The sequence below is a fragment of the Colossoma macropomum genome, unplaced genomic scaffold (assembly GCF_904425465.1).
Source record: "Colossoma macropomum unplaced genomic scaffold, Colossoma_macropomum, whole genome shotgun sequence".
Lineage (NCBI taxonomy): Eukaryota > Metazoa > Chordata > Actinopteri > Characiformes > Serrasalmidae > Colossoma > Colossoma macropomum.
Window position 1 is genome coordinate 28,744,886 of NW_023494807.1, and position 19,634 is coordinate 28,764,519.

The 19,634-nt window shown below is 39.0% G+C and overlaps 1 protein-coding gene across 1 annotated transcript; it reads left to right on the forward strand.

The window, feature by feature from the left end:
* The first annotated feature begins 5,980 nt into the window (after nt 1-5,980).
* penka (proenkephalin a) lies at nt 5,981-16,635 on the forward strand. The gene is made up of 4 exons (XM_036556589.1): nt 5,981-6,218; nt 7,365-7,503; nt 13,052-13,291; nt 15,774-16,635. Exons 2-4 carry the CDS (start codon nt 7,369-7,371, stop codon nt 16,026-16,028), a joined length of 630 nt encoding a protein of 209 aa, XP_036412482.1. The 5' UTR covers nt 5,981-6,218; nt 7,365-7,368; the 3' UTR covers nt 16,029-16,635.
* The last annotated feature ends 2,999 nt before the right edge of the window (nt 16,636-19,634 follow it).

Below are 19,634 nucleotides of genomic sequence, written 5' to 3' on the forward strand. Positions count from 1 at the left end.
AGCTTTGATTTAATGATATCACAAGTGTTCACTTACTGCAATTTGGTTGTTTGGAAACAGCTCCAAAGTGTTATTCTGGACAGTAACTGGTTACTTGAGGCATATAAGGTCAAGGCTGAAATTACTGATAATACTATGATGGACACTTATACCCCACCAATTAGCACTGTGCTAAACTGCATGCCCAAATTGTCACACACTTGGCTTAAGCCACGTTAAGCTGTTAACAGTAGCCGTGAAATGCTGTTTCTGCCTGTTTTTGAGGTTCAAATCTGCATTTTTACATTTACTGAACTATATTAACAGTAAATAATAATAAAATTATAACTATAAACTGCGACTCTGCAGTCACCGAACACAAGATTGCTGTGATGTCGCTGTATTATGCTGTATTCTTACATTAATACACTGAAATTAAAATACAGGAATCTCCTGTATTTTTACATAACAACTGTAAAAGTAATGCAACTCAGTAGCCAGTAATTTATTGCAAATTTACGTATGAATAAAAAAAAACACTTCACTATTTTTACCAGACCTTTGTATATGTTAATTTAAAAAAAACAATATCAAAGAGCATATTCATTAACCATTCACATTAGCACTGTAAGTGCATGCATGTCAGATATGCCTTGTTATGATATACATTTAACAGACATTTCAGCTTTGCTTATAATTTGCACAAGCATGACCAAAAATGTACATTTGGATATAATAATAAACAATACATTTTAATGTTTTTTTACAAAATGCTTTTTGCCTTTGTAACTCTCATCTGCTTTCATATCCCATAATGCTGTGCTGTGCACAACGGGGAAATTCACCTCTGCATACAACCCATCTGTGCAGTGAAACACCATAAACACACTAGTGAACACACACTAAGGGGCAGTGAGCACTCTTGCCCAGAGTGGTGGGCAGCCCTGTCCACAGCACCCAGGGAGCAGCACTTCAGTCATGTCCTGTCAGTTCAGCAGATCAAACCAGTGACCTCCCGGTCACAAGGCTGGTTCCCTGACCTCCAGCTCACAACTGCCCTGATATCTTAAACTTCACAATAATATGATGAATACGTTTTTTTTTTTACTGTACAAAGTTGTGTACAGTGTGTTTGATTTACAGAACTGGAACAGGATTCGTCTTCGTATGTGAGCAACCAAGTCAACATTTCTAAAAGCATTTTATTGTGTTTAAAAGCTGTTTATTGTGTTGGTTGTGCAGGATTGTTTAATATGAAGAGAGCTGTGGTTTTCCATCTTTATCTTGGCACGGCTGTCTTAGCAGGCAGGTGTGGTTTGTTGTCACAGTAGGGGGTCTCATCCCTCCCCTTTCACCCCTCATTGCTCACTAGCAGCTCAACAGTCACAGCATTTCACACACCGAGAGACAGCAGTGACAGCAGAGTTACACCTAACAATATTTCATTTGATTATGTTAATCAAAACAAAAATATCTGAGTTGATTTCCATTCCACTGGTTAAATGACCACTAGAGGGCGCTGCAGAAAGAGGTAAGAGGTAATAGACTTGCTTGTGTGGTTTCAGACACTGCATGATGTGTTGTCATCTATAAACATGGACTAAAGTGTAGCGTATAGCACAGTAGTAGTCTGAAATTTGTCCATCCAAGTTTCACTCTTAAGGGTTAAAACACGGTGCTCCTCTTTAAGATACGCAGAGTCCAATCGTTAATAGTAGTATGACCCCAATGTTTTTAACCCTTAAATGGCCAAGGCCCACCGGCCAGCACAAACCTTTATTACACACTTCTCAGAACAGCTCAGCCGGTTTGCATTGAAGTCCCTGTAGTTAGAGAATAATAGGCCTTAGTATGAAATGGGCCTGGGATTTTAAGGGGTTAAGGAACTCTACTGGTGGCATGAAGATAAAGGCTCTGGTAATGATGACACTGATACGTTGATGATGATTTGAAGGAGGAGTGGAAGAGGTCAGTGAGGAGGAGGCATACACATTTTTAACCCTTAGAAATGGAGAGTTATTACCTTTCAAACACAATTGCTTACATATTTAATTACATTGTGAGTTACGTAATGACGAACATTTGATTTACATTCTGAATTGACGAGTTCAAGTCTGCGCGTTTTTTGTTGGTTTTGATATCAGAAAATGACAAACACATGACAAAAATGTAGAGGAGGGATTTTCTTTACGCAAACGAGACTGTACTCAGAATAACTTCCCACCAAATATTATTCATAATATAATATCTCCTCTTCATCTTGTGGATTGGTATTGATTGAAAGTTTAGAATCTGCAATTTCAACACAATCTCTGTGCTTTAGTGAGCTGTGATTGAGACATTATTGATATCAAAGTACGCCATGCTTTTGCTATCGCTGCCTTCTAAGGGTTGAAGGTGAATTCCATCAAATTTTTCAAAAGTCCTCCAAAATTCAATCATTGACATATAAATAAAGTAATTTAGAGTGGTTTGGCGTGAAATGGTTCACTGTAGAGAAAATTAAGGACTCTTTTTTACAGTGGTGGTGATAGGAACCAGGTGTCACAATGTCTACAACACAATCATTTTATTTACCACCCAAAACCACCAGTAAACCTACATGTGTCTTCTGAGTTTATATATGTATTGTTGATAATAGTAAAATAGTAATAAATCTGATTAAACAAGCTTTCTCAAGGGACTACTTTGCCTTACAATGCCCTGTACGTACCCCTCCACCATGAAAAAATACAACCCCATTTCTAAAAAAGTTGGGAGCTGTGCAAAATGTAAATAACAACAAAACGCAATGTTGTGCAAATCATTTAAAACCTATATTTTATTAAAAACAGTACAGAGATAAAAAATCAAATGTTGAAACTGAGAAATTGTATTGTTTTTTTGAAAAACATATTCCCATTTTGAATTCGATGCCAGCAACAGGTTTCAAAAAAGTTGGGGTGGGGGCAACAAAAGGCTGGTAAAGTTGTGTAATGCTAAAAAAACACCTGGTGGTTAATTGGCAACAGGTTAGTAACAGGATTGGGTATAAAAGAGCATCTCAGAGAGGCTGAATCTATCAGAAGTAGAGATGAGGAGGGTTCACTCTGTGAAAGACTGCACAAGCAAATAGTGCAACAATTCAAGAATAACATTTCTCAACATAAAACAGTAAAGAACTTTTCATCATCTACGGTACACAATATTACACAATATTATTATTACATTTTGAAGAACATCTGGACTGAGCAATGCCCAAACATCAGCCATTTTCTTGGAGCATCTTGCTGCGTGAATGTGATCATCTGCCATATTGAGGCACAGTAGTATGTTAGCATGCTAAGTGTTTGTCCTACTGGGACGTCTCGCCTCAGAGCGGGCGCTACCTATCTGGGGAGCAATACATATTACCACTAAACTTCTCGCCGCAGAAGAAAAAAGATAATTGGAGTAATTTGGCTAATCAGCATGAGAAAGTTGTGTAACCGTTGTGGGCTTTACACAGGTGGAAACTTCATTATCATCATATCGCATTGTTCACATATACGCACATAACCCATCATTGTAAATCATAATGCAATTAGGGAAAGGGGTGAGAATCTGCTCGGGATGAGCCGAGCGTAAGGCCACTGTGGTGGAGAAATGAATTTTGTGTGGCTGGGTAGCAAAGAACAATAGAGGTGATGATGTGTAATACAGGGCTGCGCTAGATCACTGAAAGGATCTGAGTAGCCCTCGACATTTGCGTGGAAATGTGTGTGTGTGTGTGTGTGTGTGTGTGTGTGTACACTTAATGAAGATGAGAGTGAACAGCCTGTGTGTCACGAAGCGTTATGCAAGTTACATAGTTACCTGAAAATTTCCAAAATAAACACAGTAAATTAGGTGTAAATATGCAGTGGGGAATGAACAAAATGTAGGCCTAGTGTTGAACAGAGCCACATTAGTGTTGAATGATACAGCGTTTTCTTTTCCAATACCGATACTTACACCAATCAGGGATAACATTATGGCCACCTCCTTGTTTCTACGCTCATTGTCCATTTTATCAGCTCCACTTACTATATAGGTGCACTTTGTAGTTCTACAGTTACAGACTGTAGTCCATCTGTTTCTCTGCATACTTTGTTAGCCCCCTTTTACCCTGTTCTTCAGTGGTCAGGACCCCTCATGGACCCTCACAGAGCAGGTACTATTTGGGTGGTGGATCATTCTCAGCACTGCAGTAACACTGCCGTGGTGGTGGTGGTGTGTTAGTGTGTGTTGTGCTGGTCTGAGTGGATCAGACACAGCAGTGCTGCTGGAGTTTTTAAACACCTCAGTGTCACTGCTGGACTGAGAATAGTCCACCAACCAAAAATATACAGCCAACAGCGTCCTGTGACCACTGATGAAGGACTAGAGGATGACCAACACAAACTGTGCAGCAGCAGATGAGCTATCGTCTCTGACTTTACATCTACAAGGTGGACCGACAAGGTAGGAGTGTCTAATAGAGTGGACAGTGAGTGGACACAGTGTTTAAAAACTCCAGCAGCACTGCTGTGTCTGATCCACTCATACCAGCACAACACACACTAACACACCACCACCACGTCAGTGTTACTGCAGTGCTGTGAATGACCCACCACCCAAATAGTACCTGCTCTGTGAGGGTCCTGTGGGGGTCCTGACCACTGAAGAACAGGGTAAAAGGGGGCTAACAAAGTATGCAGAGAAACAGATGGACTACAGTCTGTAACTGTAGAACTACAAAGTGCACCTATATAGTAAGTGGAGCTGACAAAATGGACAATGAGTGCAGAAACATTCATGGATGATGTCAACAACAACATGGATGATGCCATCTGCTCTCATACATTCTCATGACAGGTTTTGTTCAGTAATATAACAGTATCATGTTACCATTACCGGTAATTGTCAATGACGGCTAACAAGAGAACACAGCAAAAATTAGCATGCAACATATCATGATATGCAAGATATCATAAAATTAGCCATTATAGCATCTATCATTACAATTAATGATACCGTTAACAAGATTGTTGAACAACATTTGTCATGATGATGGCATATGACATGGCGTGACACAGTTATGCCATGATTACGTTCTATATTTATGTAGCAGAGTTGAAGTAACTCCAGCCCAAGTTCTTTGAACTAATGTATATAATATATAGAGGGGCTTTCCAAAGTGAGACCTGAATTAGTTCTTACAATGTTTAATTCACTCATCAGATAAACAGCACTTAAAGCTTTCATCTTTGAGAGAGAGGAGAAAATCAAGCTGCTTCAGATCTGAAAACATCCACAGGTGTTTCTGTCCATCCTTCCACTGTGAGAAGACGACTCAGCGCTATGGGTCTGAAAGGATGTGTAGCCGTCAAGAAGAACCTCACTGAGAAAAGGAGACGGACACATCAAACAAAGAAGCTGAACGATGGACTGACCACCCCAGAGTCCAGACCTCAACACCACTGAATGTGTTTGATTAATTCAGAAAATGATCAACCAGCTTCTAAGACTGAACTTTGGAGGTGTGTCTGCAGAAACTGAAAGTGAGTCTCCGGAAAAGGATGGAAGCTGGAATAAAGGTAAAGAGTGAACAACTGTTATTATATGTAGTTATTTTGTGTAATTGTCTATTAAATATATTTTTCTTGTTTTTCCGATGCTGAAAGGTGAAGAACTTTATGTCCGTTTTGGACTGGAAATGAAATAAGTGAAGGGTGGCCTCTGACTTGTTTATGTTTATTCAACACTGTATGTTTTAATTCAAATCTGTAGCTGTTAATTACTGTAATTTACTGTGTGGTATTATTTGACTCATTCAAAGCCAGATTAGCCTGGAAACACAGTTAGTGTGAGTTTATCGCCACCCCGCACAGTAAAACACATCACAGACATGACCATTCCATCAACGAGTGACGTCAAACGTCATATCACGGCTGAATATTTCCACTGTCAGTGTGTAGACGTGGGCTGTGACATCACAGGAGGGTTTCTGCTTAAAGCCCCCACTGCTGTCAGTCATGTCCACACGGGACAGTGGCAGAGTGAAGCTCTGAGGGAGCAGACGCTGAGAGAGCAGCTCACGCTCTGTGATCTTCTGTCCTCAGCAGGGAGAGGAGACGAGCTTGTGCTCTCTGTGGTGGCTTTGGTCAGCTCCAGCTACAAAAAGAAAGGCTTCTGTGAGGAGAGTACCAGTCAACGTCATCAAAACCACTTCCAGCTGGGACGGAAAGTACTGCGAATAGGTACGTTTGTGAAGAGAAAAGAAGGAGAAAGATGCTAATTTAGATGTTAATATGTATGATATAGATGTATGAAGTGTGGAGAATTATTGTATATATATATATATATATACATATATATATATATATATATATATATATATATATATATATATATGTATATCTTCAATTTAGGCTTTACATTTATGGTTAAAAGGTAATCAAGTGTGTAATTATAGTGTGTAAATTATTTCTACAGCTTCTATTTTATAAACCTGTCTTATATTATTGCATATTGTGTTATATTCCTTCCCAACATCATTGCAGTCGGAACAAAACCTTTTATCCTCATATTTTGTCGTTTTTTATTTTTTTACAGAATTTGAAAGCGCCAGGTGTCCTTTATGTTCTATGAAAATTTCACAATAAACAGACCTATAGAAATGCTCCAAAAAGACTTGGAAAAGAATCTGGTTCCATTCACTTCCATTCAAAATTAAGAACCTTTTTCCTCCTCCTGTAAAGTTACCGTTTTGGAGCTGCAAGGTTTGTCACAACAGCACAGATATGCAATTTTGTAAGTGTTCCTCAGGGCTGTTGTCTTTTTTGTCTCTATGGACATTTATGTCCACATGTGGACATTTACACAGTTACAGAAATGTTTATTAAAGGAATACTCCGGCATTTTTCCCCCCTTAAGTCTGCTGAATCTCCGATTGTGCTGATGCAGCTTGACTTGTCAACAGGTTTTCTTTTGCTATCAAAGCACAGAGAAACACAAAGTTATTGTGCATAGAAATTGACCGTATGACACAGATGCCGCAGATGGAGATTAAGATGGAAGATTGCTGGAATACTCCTTTAATCTGCACATCTAAACCGAATTAAGAAGTGCAATTGAGCTCCGCTTGGATACTGAATATCCGTTATGACGAGAATATAATCATCTCATGAAATTTTAATTTCTTAAACACAATGTTTTCAGCCTCCACCCACCTGTTTTATGAGTTTCTCCCCCGAAGCTCCAGCGCTGTTTGGATATGAGACTCATTCTCTATAATCCAGTTTCTTGCTGATCTTGGTTGATCTATCCATACAATTAACTTGTGATTGCATTCATAGAAATAATTACCTTTTTTTATTATTATTTTTGGTGCGTCTCTCCTGCAGCTCCATGGCGCTGAGTGTGAGCGTGTGTTGGCTGTTGGCTTTGAGCTGCCTGGCTGTTTCAGTGCGAGCCGAATGCTCTCGGCAGTGCGCGCTCTGCGTGTACAGCCTGCTGGAGCAGCGAGCGGAGGGCAGCACTGGGGTAAGATCATCTCCACTGTGTTGATTAAGGCACAAAGTGATGCATTTACTTCAAGTGCGCACAGCATTTTTGCATGAATATATCACATCTACACTACATTTGTCTTTCAGTTTGGCAATGATTATGATGATATGATATTTTGTGCATATTCGAATCAAGCATATTAAATGTAGGGGTGGGCAATATGACAATATTATCACTATTGTGATCAATTATGCCAAAATATGGTTCTCTGAACATAAGATGTTATCAGTACTTAATGAACAAAGACTAACAACATGTTTCATTACAAAAAGAGCATAATTAGACTTGTTTAATTGGATTTAGTGCAGTGCAGTTGAAATAAAAATCATTGTAGTTGGTTTATTATTATTATTATTATTATTCTTATTATTATTATTGTTATTATTATTGTATTTTTATATGTGGCACTACAGGTTCTATTTTGTCCGTTCTATCTTATTAAATCTAAGAAAAACAAAATATCATGATGCATATTGTGTGTTGTGAAAATGTCTTTGAGTATCGTAATATAACATTTTTTGCTATGTCACCCCCCCCTTTAATTAATATATAATTAATATTAATATTAACATTGATCGTGTTTGGTTGCTATAGTGTAGTTGGGTAACATGGCTGTCCTCTACGCTGTAGACTGGGGTTCAATCCTCTGCCTGGGTAAGCACCCTACACTATACCAATAAGAGTCCTTGGGCAAGACTCCCAACACTACCTTCACCTACCTGTGTAAAATGATCAAAATTGTGTCACTCTGGATAAGAGCGTCTGTCGAATGCCAAAAATGTATATGCATCACTTTTTCAGAATCTTACTAAGCTTTAAGGAGAGTCCACATATATATGTGTAGCAGTAATACAATAAAAAATATATCTTTAAAAAAAAACAGTGCTATAATCTGTAGAAAGTGGCACCAATGAAGCTACACTACCTTTCGAAAGTCTGGCATCACTTGTTATACTGCTAAATTTTATTTTATATACAGTAATAACTTTATTATTTATTATTATTATCACAAACTCTTCACCAAAAAGTATTTTTACATTACAATTTTACATGATTTTGCAAATTTCCTGAACAAAAAGTGAGCAAAATGAGACAATATACTGCAATTATCTATTAACATACCTTGAAATATAATGAATTCTGGATATTAATTTATTATACCTTAATTCATGATGTTCTACAGCTTTTTCATTTCATTTCAGAATCTTCTACAGCTGGAAACTGATATTAGAATCATTTTATACATCTATCTGCAACCAGGTCGGTTTTATTATTGAAAACATTGATTCCAAACTAGTGAACGTCAGTGTCTATCATGTCTAATGAAGCTGCACTGTAGATAAGAGTTCAAAGAGTCCACAAAGTGAATGTGCCATGATACAGTAAAGGCTTTTTAATGTAATAAATAAATGACCTGGTGATTCACTTTTGTGTACATTGTGCAAAATTACAGTTCGGATTTGTGTTGAAGTTTCAGTCAAGTCTATTTACACTACACACTTAAAAGAGATGGTTCTTTAAGGGTTCTTTAGAAGAGAAAATGGTTCTGACCCACTGCATGATTTCTTTGCATTGTGAAATGGTTCTTCAGATTGATGGAGAATGTGTTGTATTTGGTTCTATATAGCACCAAAAGGGTTTTGCTATTGTTATAAGCTCATAACAATAAAATTAAGATAAAATAATAAGTTTTTTATAGATGCCTCTATAAAATAGTGTTACCAGTTTATATAATATATGGTTTTAATGTTTTTCTCTCACAGAGGTCCATAACGTTGGTCAGTGCTGGAAAAAAAAACTTATTATGCCTTGATTAACCCCTTAAAAAAGACCAGAAAAATGCTTTTAAATGTATTACTGCATGTTTGATAAGGTAATAAAAAGTTATTCTTATATGAATTAATCTTTATTTTACTTAACGTTTTTCATAAACAGTATTTCATGCACTTTAAATTCAGGTTAAGTTAAAAACAATGTAACGTCTTTTGAAAAAGTGAAAAGTTCATAAAATAAGAAATGTATTTGCTTGAAGGAGAATTCCACCAATTTATCAAAATATCTGTATAATTGAGTTATTGAGATGTAATCAAAGTCATTCAGAGTGGTTTGATGTGAAACAGTTCACTGTAGAGAAACATACTCAGATTTCTTTACAGTGGTGGTGATAGAAACCAGGGGTCGTCACGTCTGTGACACAAATATAGCCATTTTATTTACTATCCAAAACACCAGTGAACCTACACAGTGCAAAATCTGAAAAAATAAGTTTTCTTTGTGGGATTATTGACATGAATAGCCTTTTTAAAATATGTATTATCCCAAAAATATCTCAAAGCTGTTGCAAAACAAAGTCTCGGGCATCAGACAGCATATTCATAAACGCTTCATGTAGTAACTTTCTGTGAGGGAGCTTTTAGAGGTGGATGTCTGGTTCCTATGACCACCACTGTGAACAATTGTCTCTGCAAGTTTCTCTAGAGCGTTGAATTTCACATTAAACCACTCCGGATGACTGTTTACATCTTAACCATGGCACCATTGGGACCTTTTGATCAGGCATAAATTTTGTAAAATTGGTGGAGTTCCTATATAAATGTGAAGCTGTGGGGCTTTTACACTGCGCAGCTGAAACCTGATCTAATTAAACACACTGCAGTCAGAATCGCTCATGGTCGCGTTCACAGTGGCGTGTGGTAATGGGTTTTGTGGATTAGGCAGCTGTTCTCTCACCGGGTGCCTCACGATCTGAGCGTTCAGGTTTGTCTGATTATACAAACTGTTTCTGTAAATGATTCAGCCTGTAGCTTCTAATCAGAGGGGGGCAGTAACTAGTTCATTGTCTCAGTATCATGAGTGTAAGCTTGATGGATATATACTTTTCTGAGTATTTTCACATGATAACACTTACGTCGAACGTTGCCAAGCATTTGGGGGCTCTTCAACCTAATCACCACAATAACATTCTGTTGTATGGAAGAATAGAACAAAAACTAATATTTAATTAATGCTTGTAAACCCTTGCGGTAATTTGGAGGATGTAAACAATCGCTTATACCGCTCATAAGAAAACTGGCCAGGCCAAATTTCAGAACAATCCATTTTTTTTTGGATTTGTAGTTCATAACTTCCACTGTAGTTCCTAATTCCTTTTTGCTGTCTCTTTCTCTCACTTTGGAGCTTCAGCATTTTATTAAGACCAAAAAGATCAAAAAAGAGAGGAATAGTCTAACTCAGAGTCTGCTAAACTTCAGTTTTGTATGCTGATAGATGCTGAATATACTGCTGCAGTTCTATAGGGGACCCAGTACTGCAGATGATTTGGACCTGATACTTTTTTCACTCAAGTAAAAGGGTTTTGGTAGCTGCAAAAAGCCCATTTTGAATTCAGCATGGTTGTGATGTCACCCAACCTTTTGTTTTCCTTCTTTCTTGGTTGTCACTTTATTGACGGTCAGCGTAGAATAAGACGCAGGAAGTGTTGCGCTTTAAAGGCGAATGCTCTTTTATTGAACAGGCAGCAAAGGAGAACTGCCACTCAGTGCTAACTAACACGGCCAAGAAAAGGAGATCACTAACCATAAATCTTTACTTTATGGCAGATACTAACACTGACATTATTACCCCACAGCCCAACACAGTAAAGCTTGAGCAACACATCAGCACCACATTAACCTAACAACAACTTATTTACAAGGAATGTGCCTCCTACTGCGAGCACGGCGCCTTCTGAGAGCCTCCGTGTGTGGCCACTTTGCATGGCCATGACTCCTGTGCTCCTACAGCAGCGCAAGCCAGTGGTGAGATGCTACATAGCCCCCCTCAAAGGTCAGCCATCCAGGTGACCTCACAGAGATCGGGCAGTGTCCATGGAGCACGCTCGTGTCATCTGTGCTCCTCTGGCGGCAGTGCGCTCAGGAACTGCTCCAGCATTAACTCCTCCTGCACTGCCCCATGGACCGCTGGATTTGCCTGCCAGATTATCACACTCAGCTCGGCCATCAGCTCGCCTATCCACTTTTCAAAAAGCAGCCGCCTGCCCAACCACGCTGCTGGTGCCTGCTCAAAGCGTTGCTGGAGGGCCATGGTCAACACCGCCAGGCCACCATGCTGCTCCACTGGCAGGATCTCGCCACTGGCTACCATCCAGGGGTCTTTGCTGCTGCTGCTTCTCTGGCTGGGCGCGGCACAGGTCCTCACCATGGTGCTGGTGCTTCTACTTCTACAGGCTTGGTCTTCTCTGTTTGCGGAAGTGCCATTCTCTTTAGGTCGCTGGGGGGGCGCTAACAACAGCAACAGCAACAACTCTTTTACAAGGAAAGTCTCTCCTACTGTGAGCGTGGTGCCTCCCGAGAGCCTCCACTCGTGGCCGCTTTGCATGGCCACGCCTCCCACAGCTGCATGAGCCAGTGGCTGGATGCCACAATACTTTTATTTCACTTCATTATAACTTTAAGCTCCTCTCTCACCTCTGATTACAAATACACAATTTTGCAGTTGTAATGAGACATTTTACGAGAAATAATATTACCTACTGAGGTAGGTTGAGTAGCCTAAACCCATAGTCAGTTTGTGTAGAAGTTCAAGCCCAAGTAGCTCAAAAAACTTTTTAGATACTGAGTAGCTTAAACAACTGCAATGGAACATCTTACTACATCCAATATCCATAGGAACGGCAGACACTATTTTTCTCATTTGGGCTCCTTTTGGACTAAAATAACATAAAAAGTCACCAAAGTAACATAATGAAATTAAAAAAAGAAAAAATAGTAAAAAGGTAGATTCTTTCCTTACAAATATGCTTGAGCAGAAATAAAAGTATTATCATTTGAAAATACTCAAAGTACAAACCCCCTCAAAATTTTACTTGGGTACATGTGACTAAGTAAATGTAACTAGTTACTACCCACACTCTATTTGCAAGTAATACAGTTAAATAAAAATATGCCTCATATGATGGTGTCTAGCACATGTGTTGCACATAAAGAACATATTTATCAGGTTTGGAGAGGATCAGATAGAAAGTGTTAGGGTATTGGATCAAACATGAGCATCATAGTGCCTCCAATAGACCAATCAAGACTTGTTTACTTCTCTGAGTAGCAAGAAAGTTGTGAAACATTTCCACCAATTTGGAAGCTGCAGCCTCTCTTGGGTGCCACTGTGAAAGCCTTAGTAGTAGAGAAAAAAAACTAATTATAATAAAAATCTGAAACAATTACAACTGGTTTCCAACACCTTGCTTGGAACTCTAATGAAGCAGAAGGTTGGGCAAAAACTTAGGCTTGGAATGCCACCTGGTGGAGAAAAGATCTAATTAATTTCCACCACAGTTCACAATACTAACCCTAACTCTGGTTTGGCACTGTCATAACAATGTAATAACTGTTGTGCGTTTCCGTTTTTCATGCATTGCTAATGAAAAATGGAACTTTATTCATGTTTAGCATTTTTTGCTCTGACAAAGTCTTTCAAATCTGAGACCTGATCTCCACAATGATCAGCCGCTCATCCTGATTTCCCTCAGACCTGCACGCTGGAGTGTGGAGGCAGCGTGGACTCCAGGAAGCTGGAGCTGTGCCGGGACGTCCTGACTGAAGAGGAGCGAGTGAACCTTGACGGTCTGAAGCTGGAAGGAGAAAACGCAGAGCACCTCCTGGCTAAGAAATACGGAGGCTTCATGAAGCGTTATGGAGGGTTCATGATGAAAAAGGCCGCAGAGGTCAGCGGGGTCACTGGCACAGCCGAGAGCGACAGGCCAGACGGGGTGAGTGTAGATGTAGGGCGATAGGCTTATGTTCAATTACATAATTGCTCATGTTGCAAAAGACAAATGGTTAATTTCACTTTAAACAGCTTGCCAAATATAAAAGTCCCATATCATGAAATAAAAGGTTGATGTACTATATAAAAAATTCAACAACATTCATACCACAGTTCACACATTCCATATATAAAAATGAATAATAATAAACTGCAAAAAAAAGGCCATTTTGAATTCATCATGGTTGTGATGTCACACAACCTTTTACACAAGGCAGAATACAGGGCAGCCAATCAGAACAGGAGTCACTTAGAAGGCATTATAACAAAGCTACAATATAACAATATAAGCCCTTACTATATTTAATATAACACATAATCATATTTATATGTATTGTTTTGCATTTTTTGCTGATATTGACCAAGGAATGTTAAAACAATGGATTGTTAGAGGACATTAATAATCTATTATGCAACAGTAGAGAATATGTCCCACTGTCTCAACTGCAGGTTTTCCAGATTGCAATATAGCTCTATTCTAAGCATTTTCTATATAGATTATATATAAAAATATAATACATTATGTTGTCCAACAGCAGTCTATATCTGAATTACAGAGAAACTTTTCTATAATGACAGAAAACATTTTTCTAAGACGCAAACTTTTCACTCAGGTTTAGCAGACTGTATATTCTCCACAAGGGGGAGCTATTAGCACTCAAGCAAATTTGTGCACACCATTGAAAGGGAGGAAACTGGCATGAACCTGTAACATTACAATTTCACAAATGCACGTGGATGGCAACATAATCAGCAGTTCTGATCATCCATCTGCAGACCCGTTTGCGTAGTGTGGTTTAAGGTTTGCACCCCCTAGCATTTAAGGTTAGTATTTTCTTGTAAAACGTGATTAAAAAATGAAGTTACTCATAATTCATGCTCAGAATAACTGAAATGTGTCAAACTTAAAGAAATATTTTGGCGAAAAAACAAATTGACCTGATTTATTATTTACAGTAAATGCAGCAGATCAGCCATGATATGTTTGATATCCAACATGTGCTTCTTTAGTTTACAGCAGGAGATGCTAGGCTAACGTTGCTAACAAACAGTGGACTTGGACTGTCACCAAACTCATCTCCGTAAATACAAGCCGAAGAACAGTTCAAAATGCATCCAGATCTTTATTTATTTTGTGCTGACACATCAATGTGGTTTAGATAATGTTATGACTTACTTTAGTCAACAAAAACAAAAATAAATGGTGGACCAGCCATTGAGAGTAACTGGAAACCCTTTTACCAGCACAGCCTGTGGCATCTGTGAATCAGATGAACGTGAATTCCTATAAACAGACATAAATAGGTGTGTAAGGTAACTTGGCAGAGAAGCTAAGCTAGTGTACTTGGAAGATCAAAACAATGTCCGATTGTGATTTTCATCATCACATTTTCAGCTGTATAAGTCTGAACTTGAGTACACACATAAAGAAACACCTCAGCTGGATGCTGGGCCCACCAGTGACTCACTGGACATATTTGTGGCTCCTCGTACAACAGGAATTGTGTTTACTTATGAAAAGTGTCGGTCCCAATTTTCCATTCCACCTTAAATGCTGCCGCTGTTACACTCCAGCATCCACATAGGCACCGGCATGCAACTGCTGCGCCCCTGATAGCTAGAGGATAGTGGACCACTGTTGGCCCACTGAAGGCAAAGCTGGTGGTCCACTGACATTTTGCTCAGCGTTTTCCAAGCAGCCCACTAGTAGCTTAGCAGAGTATTAGACAAAATTCCGCTTGTCATTGCTCATTTTCCACTCACAGTCCAATTTACTATTTTTCCTTCTGTACTTTCTTTAGTTCTGCTTCATAAATTAGTTTTATAAATAAAATGGAATGTAATACCTCGTTTCGTAGCTTTATTGCTATACGAGATGCAACTTCTAGCTTCTAGGCTTAGAGTTATGAAGCCTAAGCTATGCTAAAAACCAAATGTGATACCTGCATAGTGCCAGAGTACTACAAAGCAGGACGTGGTTCCAGTTTTAGCCTAAAATTAGTGTTTTACTATTTTTTTTAATTACATGCATAGATTTTCAATGATTTTTGAAGCAAAAAAATTAGTCCAGTGTTTGTTAGCAACATTAGCCTAGCATCTACTGCTGTGAACTAGGGAAGCACAGATATCAAACATGTCTTGGCTGACAGACTGCATATGGGATAAGTAATAAATTTGTGATTAGATTTTTTGCCCAACAACTCCTTTAAATACAGGTTGACTGGTCAGTAAAGCTCTAAACGTCACTAGCTAATGCTAGTTTGTTACACTGTGTTATGCTAGCTAGAACAAGACTTTACGGTGTGGGGGTCCAAAGCTACATCATACGCTGAAACTGCAAGTGTACAACTGCCACTCTATCTCTAGATTTGCAGAGTTTGTTCATTTTTAACAAGAAAACACTGTGAAAATGATGTTTTTTTTAGATATCGCCCAGCCCTAGTAAGAAATACGGCGGCTTTATGAAGAAAGATGATGCCCAGGGCGCATCGGAGGAGCAGCTGGACCTCCTAAGGGAGATCCTGAGGTCAGGAATCAGGCCTGATGAGGCTGGGAGGGACCTCCACAAACGCTATGGAGGCTTCATGCGCAGGGTGGGCACACCTCAGTGGCCGGATTATCAGAAGCGTTACGGGCTCTACAAACGCTGGGAAGACTGGAGGGGAGACTGCAATGCCTGACAAGAGATACGGAGGCTTCATGGATTAAGATTAAGTTCAGAAAGGACACTCATCGCAGACAAAACCCAAATATGTGCAGAGCTTACCACTGTACTTCTTTGATTTATTTTTATTTTTATACGTATATATGCCAACATCTTGTTTTGGTCTTTGCTAATGTATATTTCTATTTAACAAGCCCTTTGTTTGTTCGCTAGTGTGTTTTTGGGCAAATAGAGTTTATTTCTACCCCTACCTGCCTTCTGTGTCTATTTTTGTACATATAGAGAGATCCCAGAGGCTTACAGATGGTCACCGTTCAGAGGATGCTTGCCTGACCCTACCTAATATTTACAGAATCAGAGTTTGCAGAATATTCAGTAGTACAGCGCTGCGTTGTTTTCTGGAGTTACCTCATTATGTGGTCCTAATTTACTTATATTCTTGGATTCATTTGTCGGTACAAGTGATGGCCACTTTTCAGTTTCAACTGTTCTGTTGGATATACTTGTTGATGCTGACGTTTATTGCATTTAGTTTCAACTGCTTTCACTCTCTGTTCAAATCAAAGCAGCATTTCTGGCCGATTAACTGTACAGAATACAATAAATTCATCTGACTGCAGAAATCCAATGTGTCTGTGCTCGTCTCTTGGGAAATGAACGTGAAAGCAAAGCACTGTCGCCTAAATCTCTCAGAGGCTGCAATCCATATTCAAAATGATGCTCACTGGCTTATAGAAAACAGACAGTTATGATATCAGACATAATAATATTAGCCATACATTACAACAGATGAGACGGTGAGATCCAGGCCTTTTCTTTAGAATTGAAGTCAAATCCATTATTATTCGAGAGGTTTACAGTCTGCCAATGATGTGAGTGATTCCTTGAAGCCTGGAAATGCAATCTAACCTGCATTTACAGCTCCACTTAAACACGCACAGGATAACATGCCATACCTGCTGGAGACATTCTTCAGAGAATTAATTTAAAACTGAACAAAAGAAGGAAAAATAAGTAACGCTTTATAGTGGTGTTGTAGTCAAAACCACTAGAGGTGAGTTTGAGTCAAAACAGAGACTTTGTAATGTCCAGGAGTGGCCGAGACAGAGACAAGACTGAGGCCAGTCTTCATTCATTAGACATGATATATAGTCATAAATAACATTAGATTTTATAGTATTATTTTGTAAAACATTAAATTCAATAATATATAGCCAAAAATGTTATTAATTTCTATTGTGTTACAGTCTTACTCTAACTTTGTATTGTAACTTTTGGAAGCAGGTGATAGTGAGGTTCTTCTCTGTCCCTTCTTCTCTAAAACTTATTTAGAATCACCACCTATGTCAAGAATGAGACAATACCAAGTCCAAATGATGTCAAGAATGAGACGAGACCGAGTTTAAATGATGTCGAGACAAGAGAAGACTGACTCCAAATGATGTCAAGGCTGAGACAAGACAGAGTCCAAATGATATAGAAACTGAGGCCAAGTTAAAATGATGTTCAGACTGAGATGAGACCGAGTCCGAATGATATTGAGACCATGACCAAGTTCAAAATATTTTGGGACTTGCTGGTACGAGTAGATCAGACACAGCAGGGCTGGATATTTTTGGTTGGTGGACTATTCTCAGTCCAGCAGTGACACTGAGGTGTTTAAAAACTCCAGCAGCACTGCTGTGTCTGATCCACTCAGACCTGAGAATGAGCCGCCACCCAAATAGTACCTGCTCTGTGAGGGTCCATGGGGGTCCTGACCACAGAAGAACAGGGTAAAAGGGGCTAACAAAGTATGCAGAGAAACAGATGGACTACAGTCTGTAACTGTAGAACTACAAAGTGCACCTATATAGTAAGTGGAGCTGATAAAATGGACACTGAGCGTAGAAACAAGGGTCATAATGTTATGCCTGATCCCTATATAGCAAATTAAATGGAACCTTTTGTATCTCATATGAACTCGTTTCCTTTTCCTTGGTGAAATATACGTTGTAGGGTGAATTTAGGTAAAGTGGGAATTTTTAAAGCAAATATTAGAATAATGTATTAAAAGGCCTCTCAAGTTAAATTAGTTTCATTCAAATATCTACATTTCTATGCTAAAATATGTTAATATATGCCTCCTCACTGACAAAGTGGGACACTAATTCCACTGGGGTTGTCACCTCAGCCCACTGGACACTCATTCAGTGACTTTATATTCAGTGGCGGGTAGCTGTACTCACAACGCAATCTAAAGTAGATATTTGTTTAGCTACAAAACCCAATATTCAATCATTTCACCTTTATTTAGACCTGGAAATACATTGAGCTGGCTTTCTCGAAACCCAATCCTGAAACTTAAAAATCCAGCACCTAATTATTATTTTTCATTATTAAGTGAATTGCTACGGCATTATTTTGAAATACTAGCTCATTGAGACTACTTTAACATTCTAAGTCATTATTTTGAGACACGTTCTCATGATTTTGAGATGCTTTATTGTTTTGAGAAAAGATAAATATACTTTTAAATATAAATAAAGCATCTGAAAAAATAATTAGAAAGTTTCTCGAAATAATGATATACACCAATCAGGCAGAACATTATGACCACCTCCTTGTTTCTACGCTCATTGTCCATTTTATCAGCTCCACTTACTATATAGGTGCACTTTGTAGTTCTACAGTTACAGACTGTAGTCCATCTGTTTCTCTGCATACTTTGTTAGCCCCCTTTTGCCCTGTTCTTCAGTGGTCTGGACCCCCATGGACCCTCACAGAGCAGGTACTATTTGGGTGGAGGGTCATTCTCAGCACTGCAGTAACACTGACGTGGTGGTGGTGTGTTAGTGTGTGTTGTGCTGGTACGAGTGGATCAGACACAGCAGTGCTGCTGGAGTTTATAAACACCATGTCCACTCACTGTCCACTCTATTGGACGCTCCTACCTTGTCAGTCCACCTTGTGGATTCAAAGTCAGAGACGATAGCTCATCTGCTGCTGCACAGTTTGTGTTGGTCATCCTCTAGTCACAGAACGCTGCCCACAGGACGCTGTTGGCTGGATATTTTTGGTTGGTGGACTATTCTCAGTCCAGCAGTGACACTGAGGTGTTGAAAAACTCCAGCAGCACTGCTGTGTCTGATCCACTCAGACCAGTACAACATGCACTGACACACCACCACCATGTCAGTGTTACTGCAGTGCTGTGAATGATCTGCCACCCAAATAGTACCTGCTCTGTGAGGGTCCATGAGGGTCCTGACCACTGAAGAACAGGGCAAAAGGGGGCTAACAAAGTATGCAGAGAAACAGATGGACTACAGTCTGTAACTGTAGAACTACAAAGTGCACCTATATAGTAAGTGGAGCTGATAAAATGGACACTGAGTGTAGAAACAAGGATTTCAAAATAACAATGTAGCATCTCAAATTAGTGACATAGAATCTCAACATAATGATCTGTATCTCAAAATAATGGCATAGCAATTCACTTAATAATATAAAAATAATAAGAAACTGATATTTTTGTTATTATTTTAATTGGAGGGAATATCGTATTTGTTGAAATTAGACTTTTATTTGTGCAATTAGCATGTTAATGAAAATACCCACAAGCCCCTGCGATCCAGGCGCG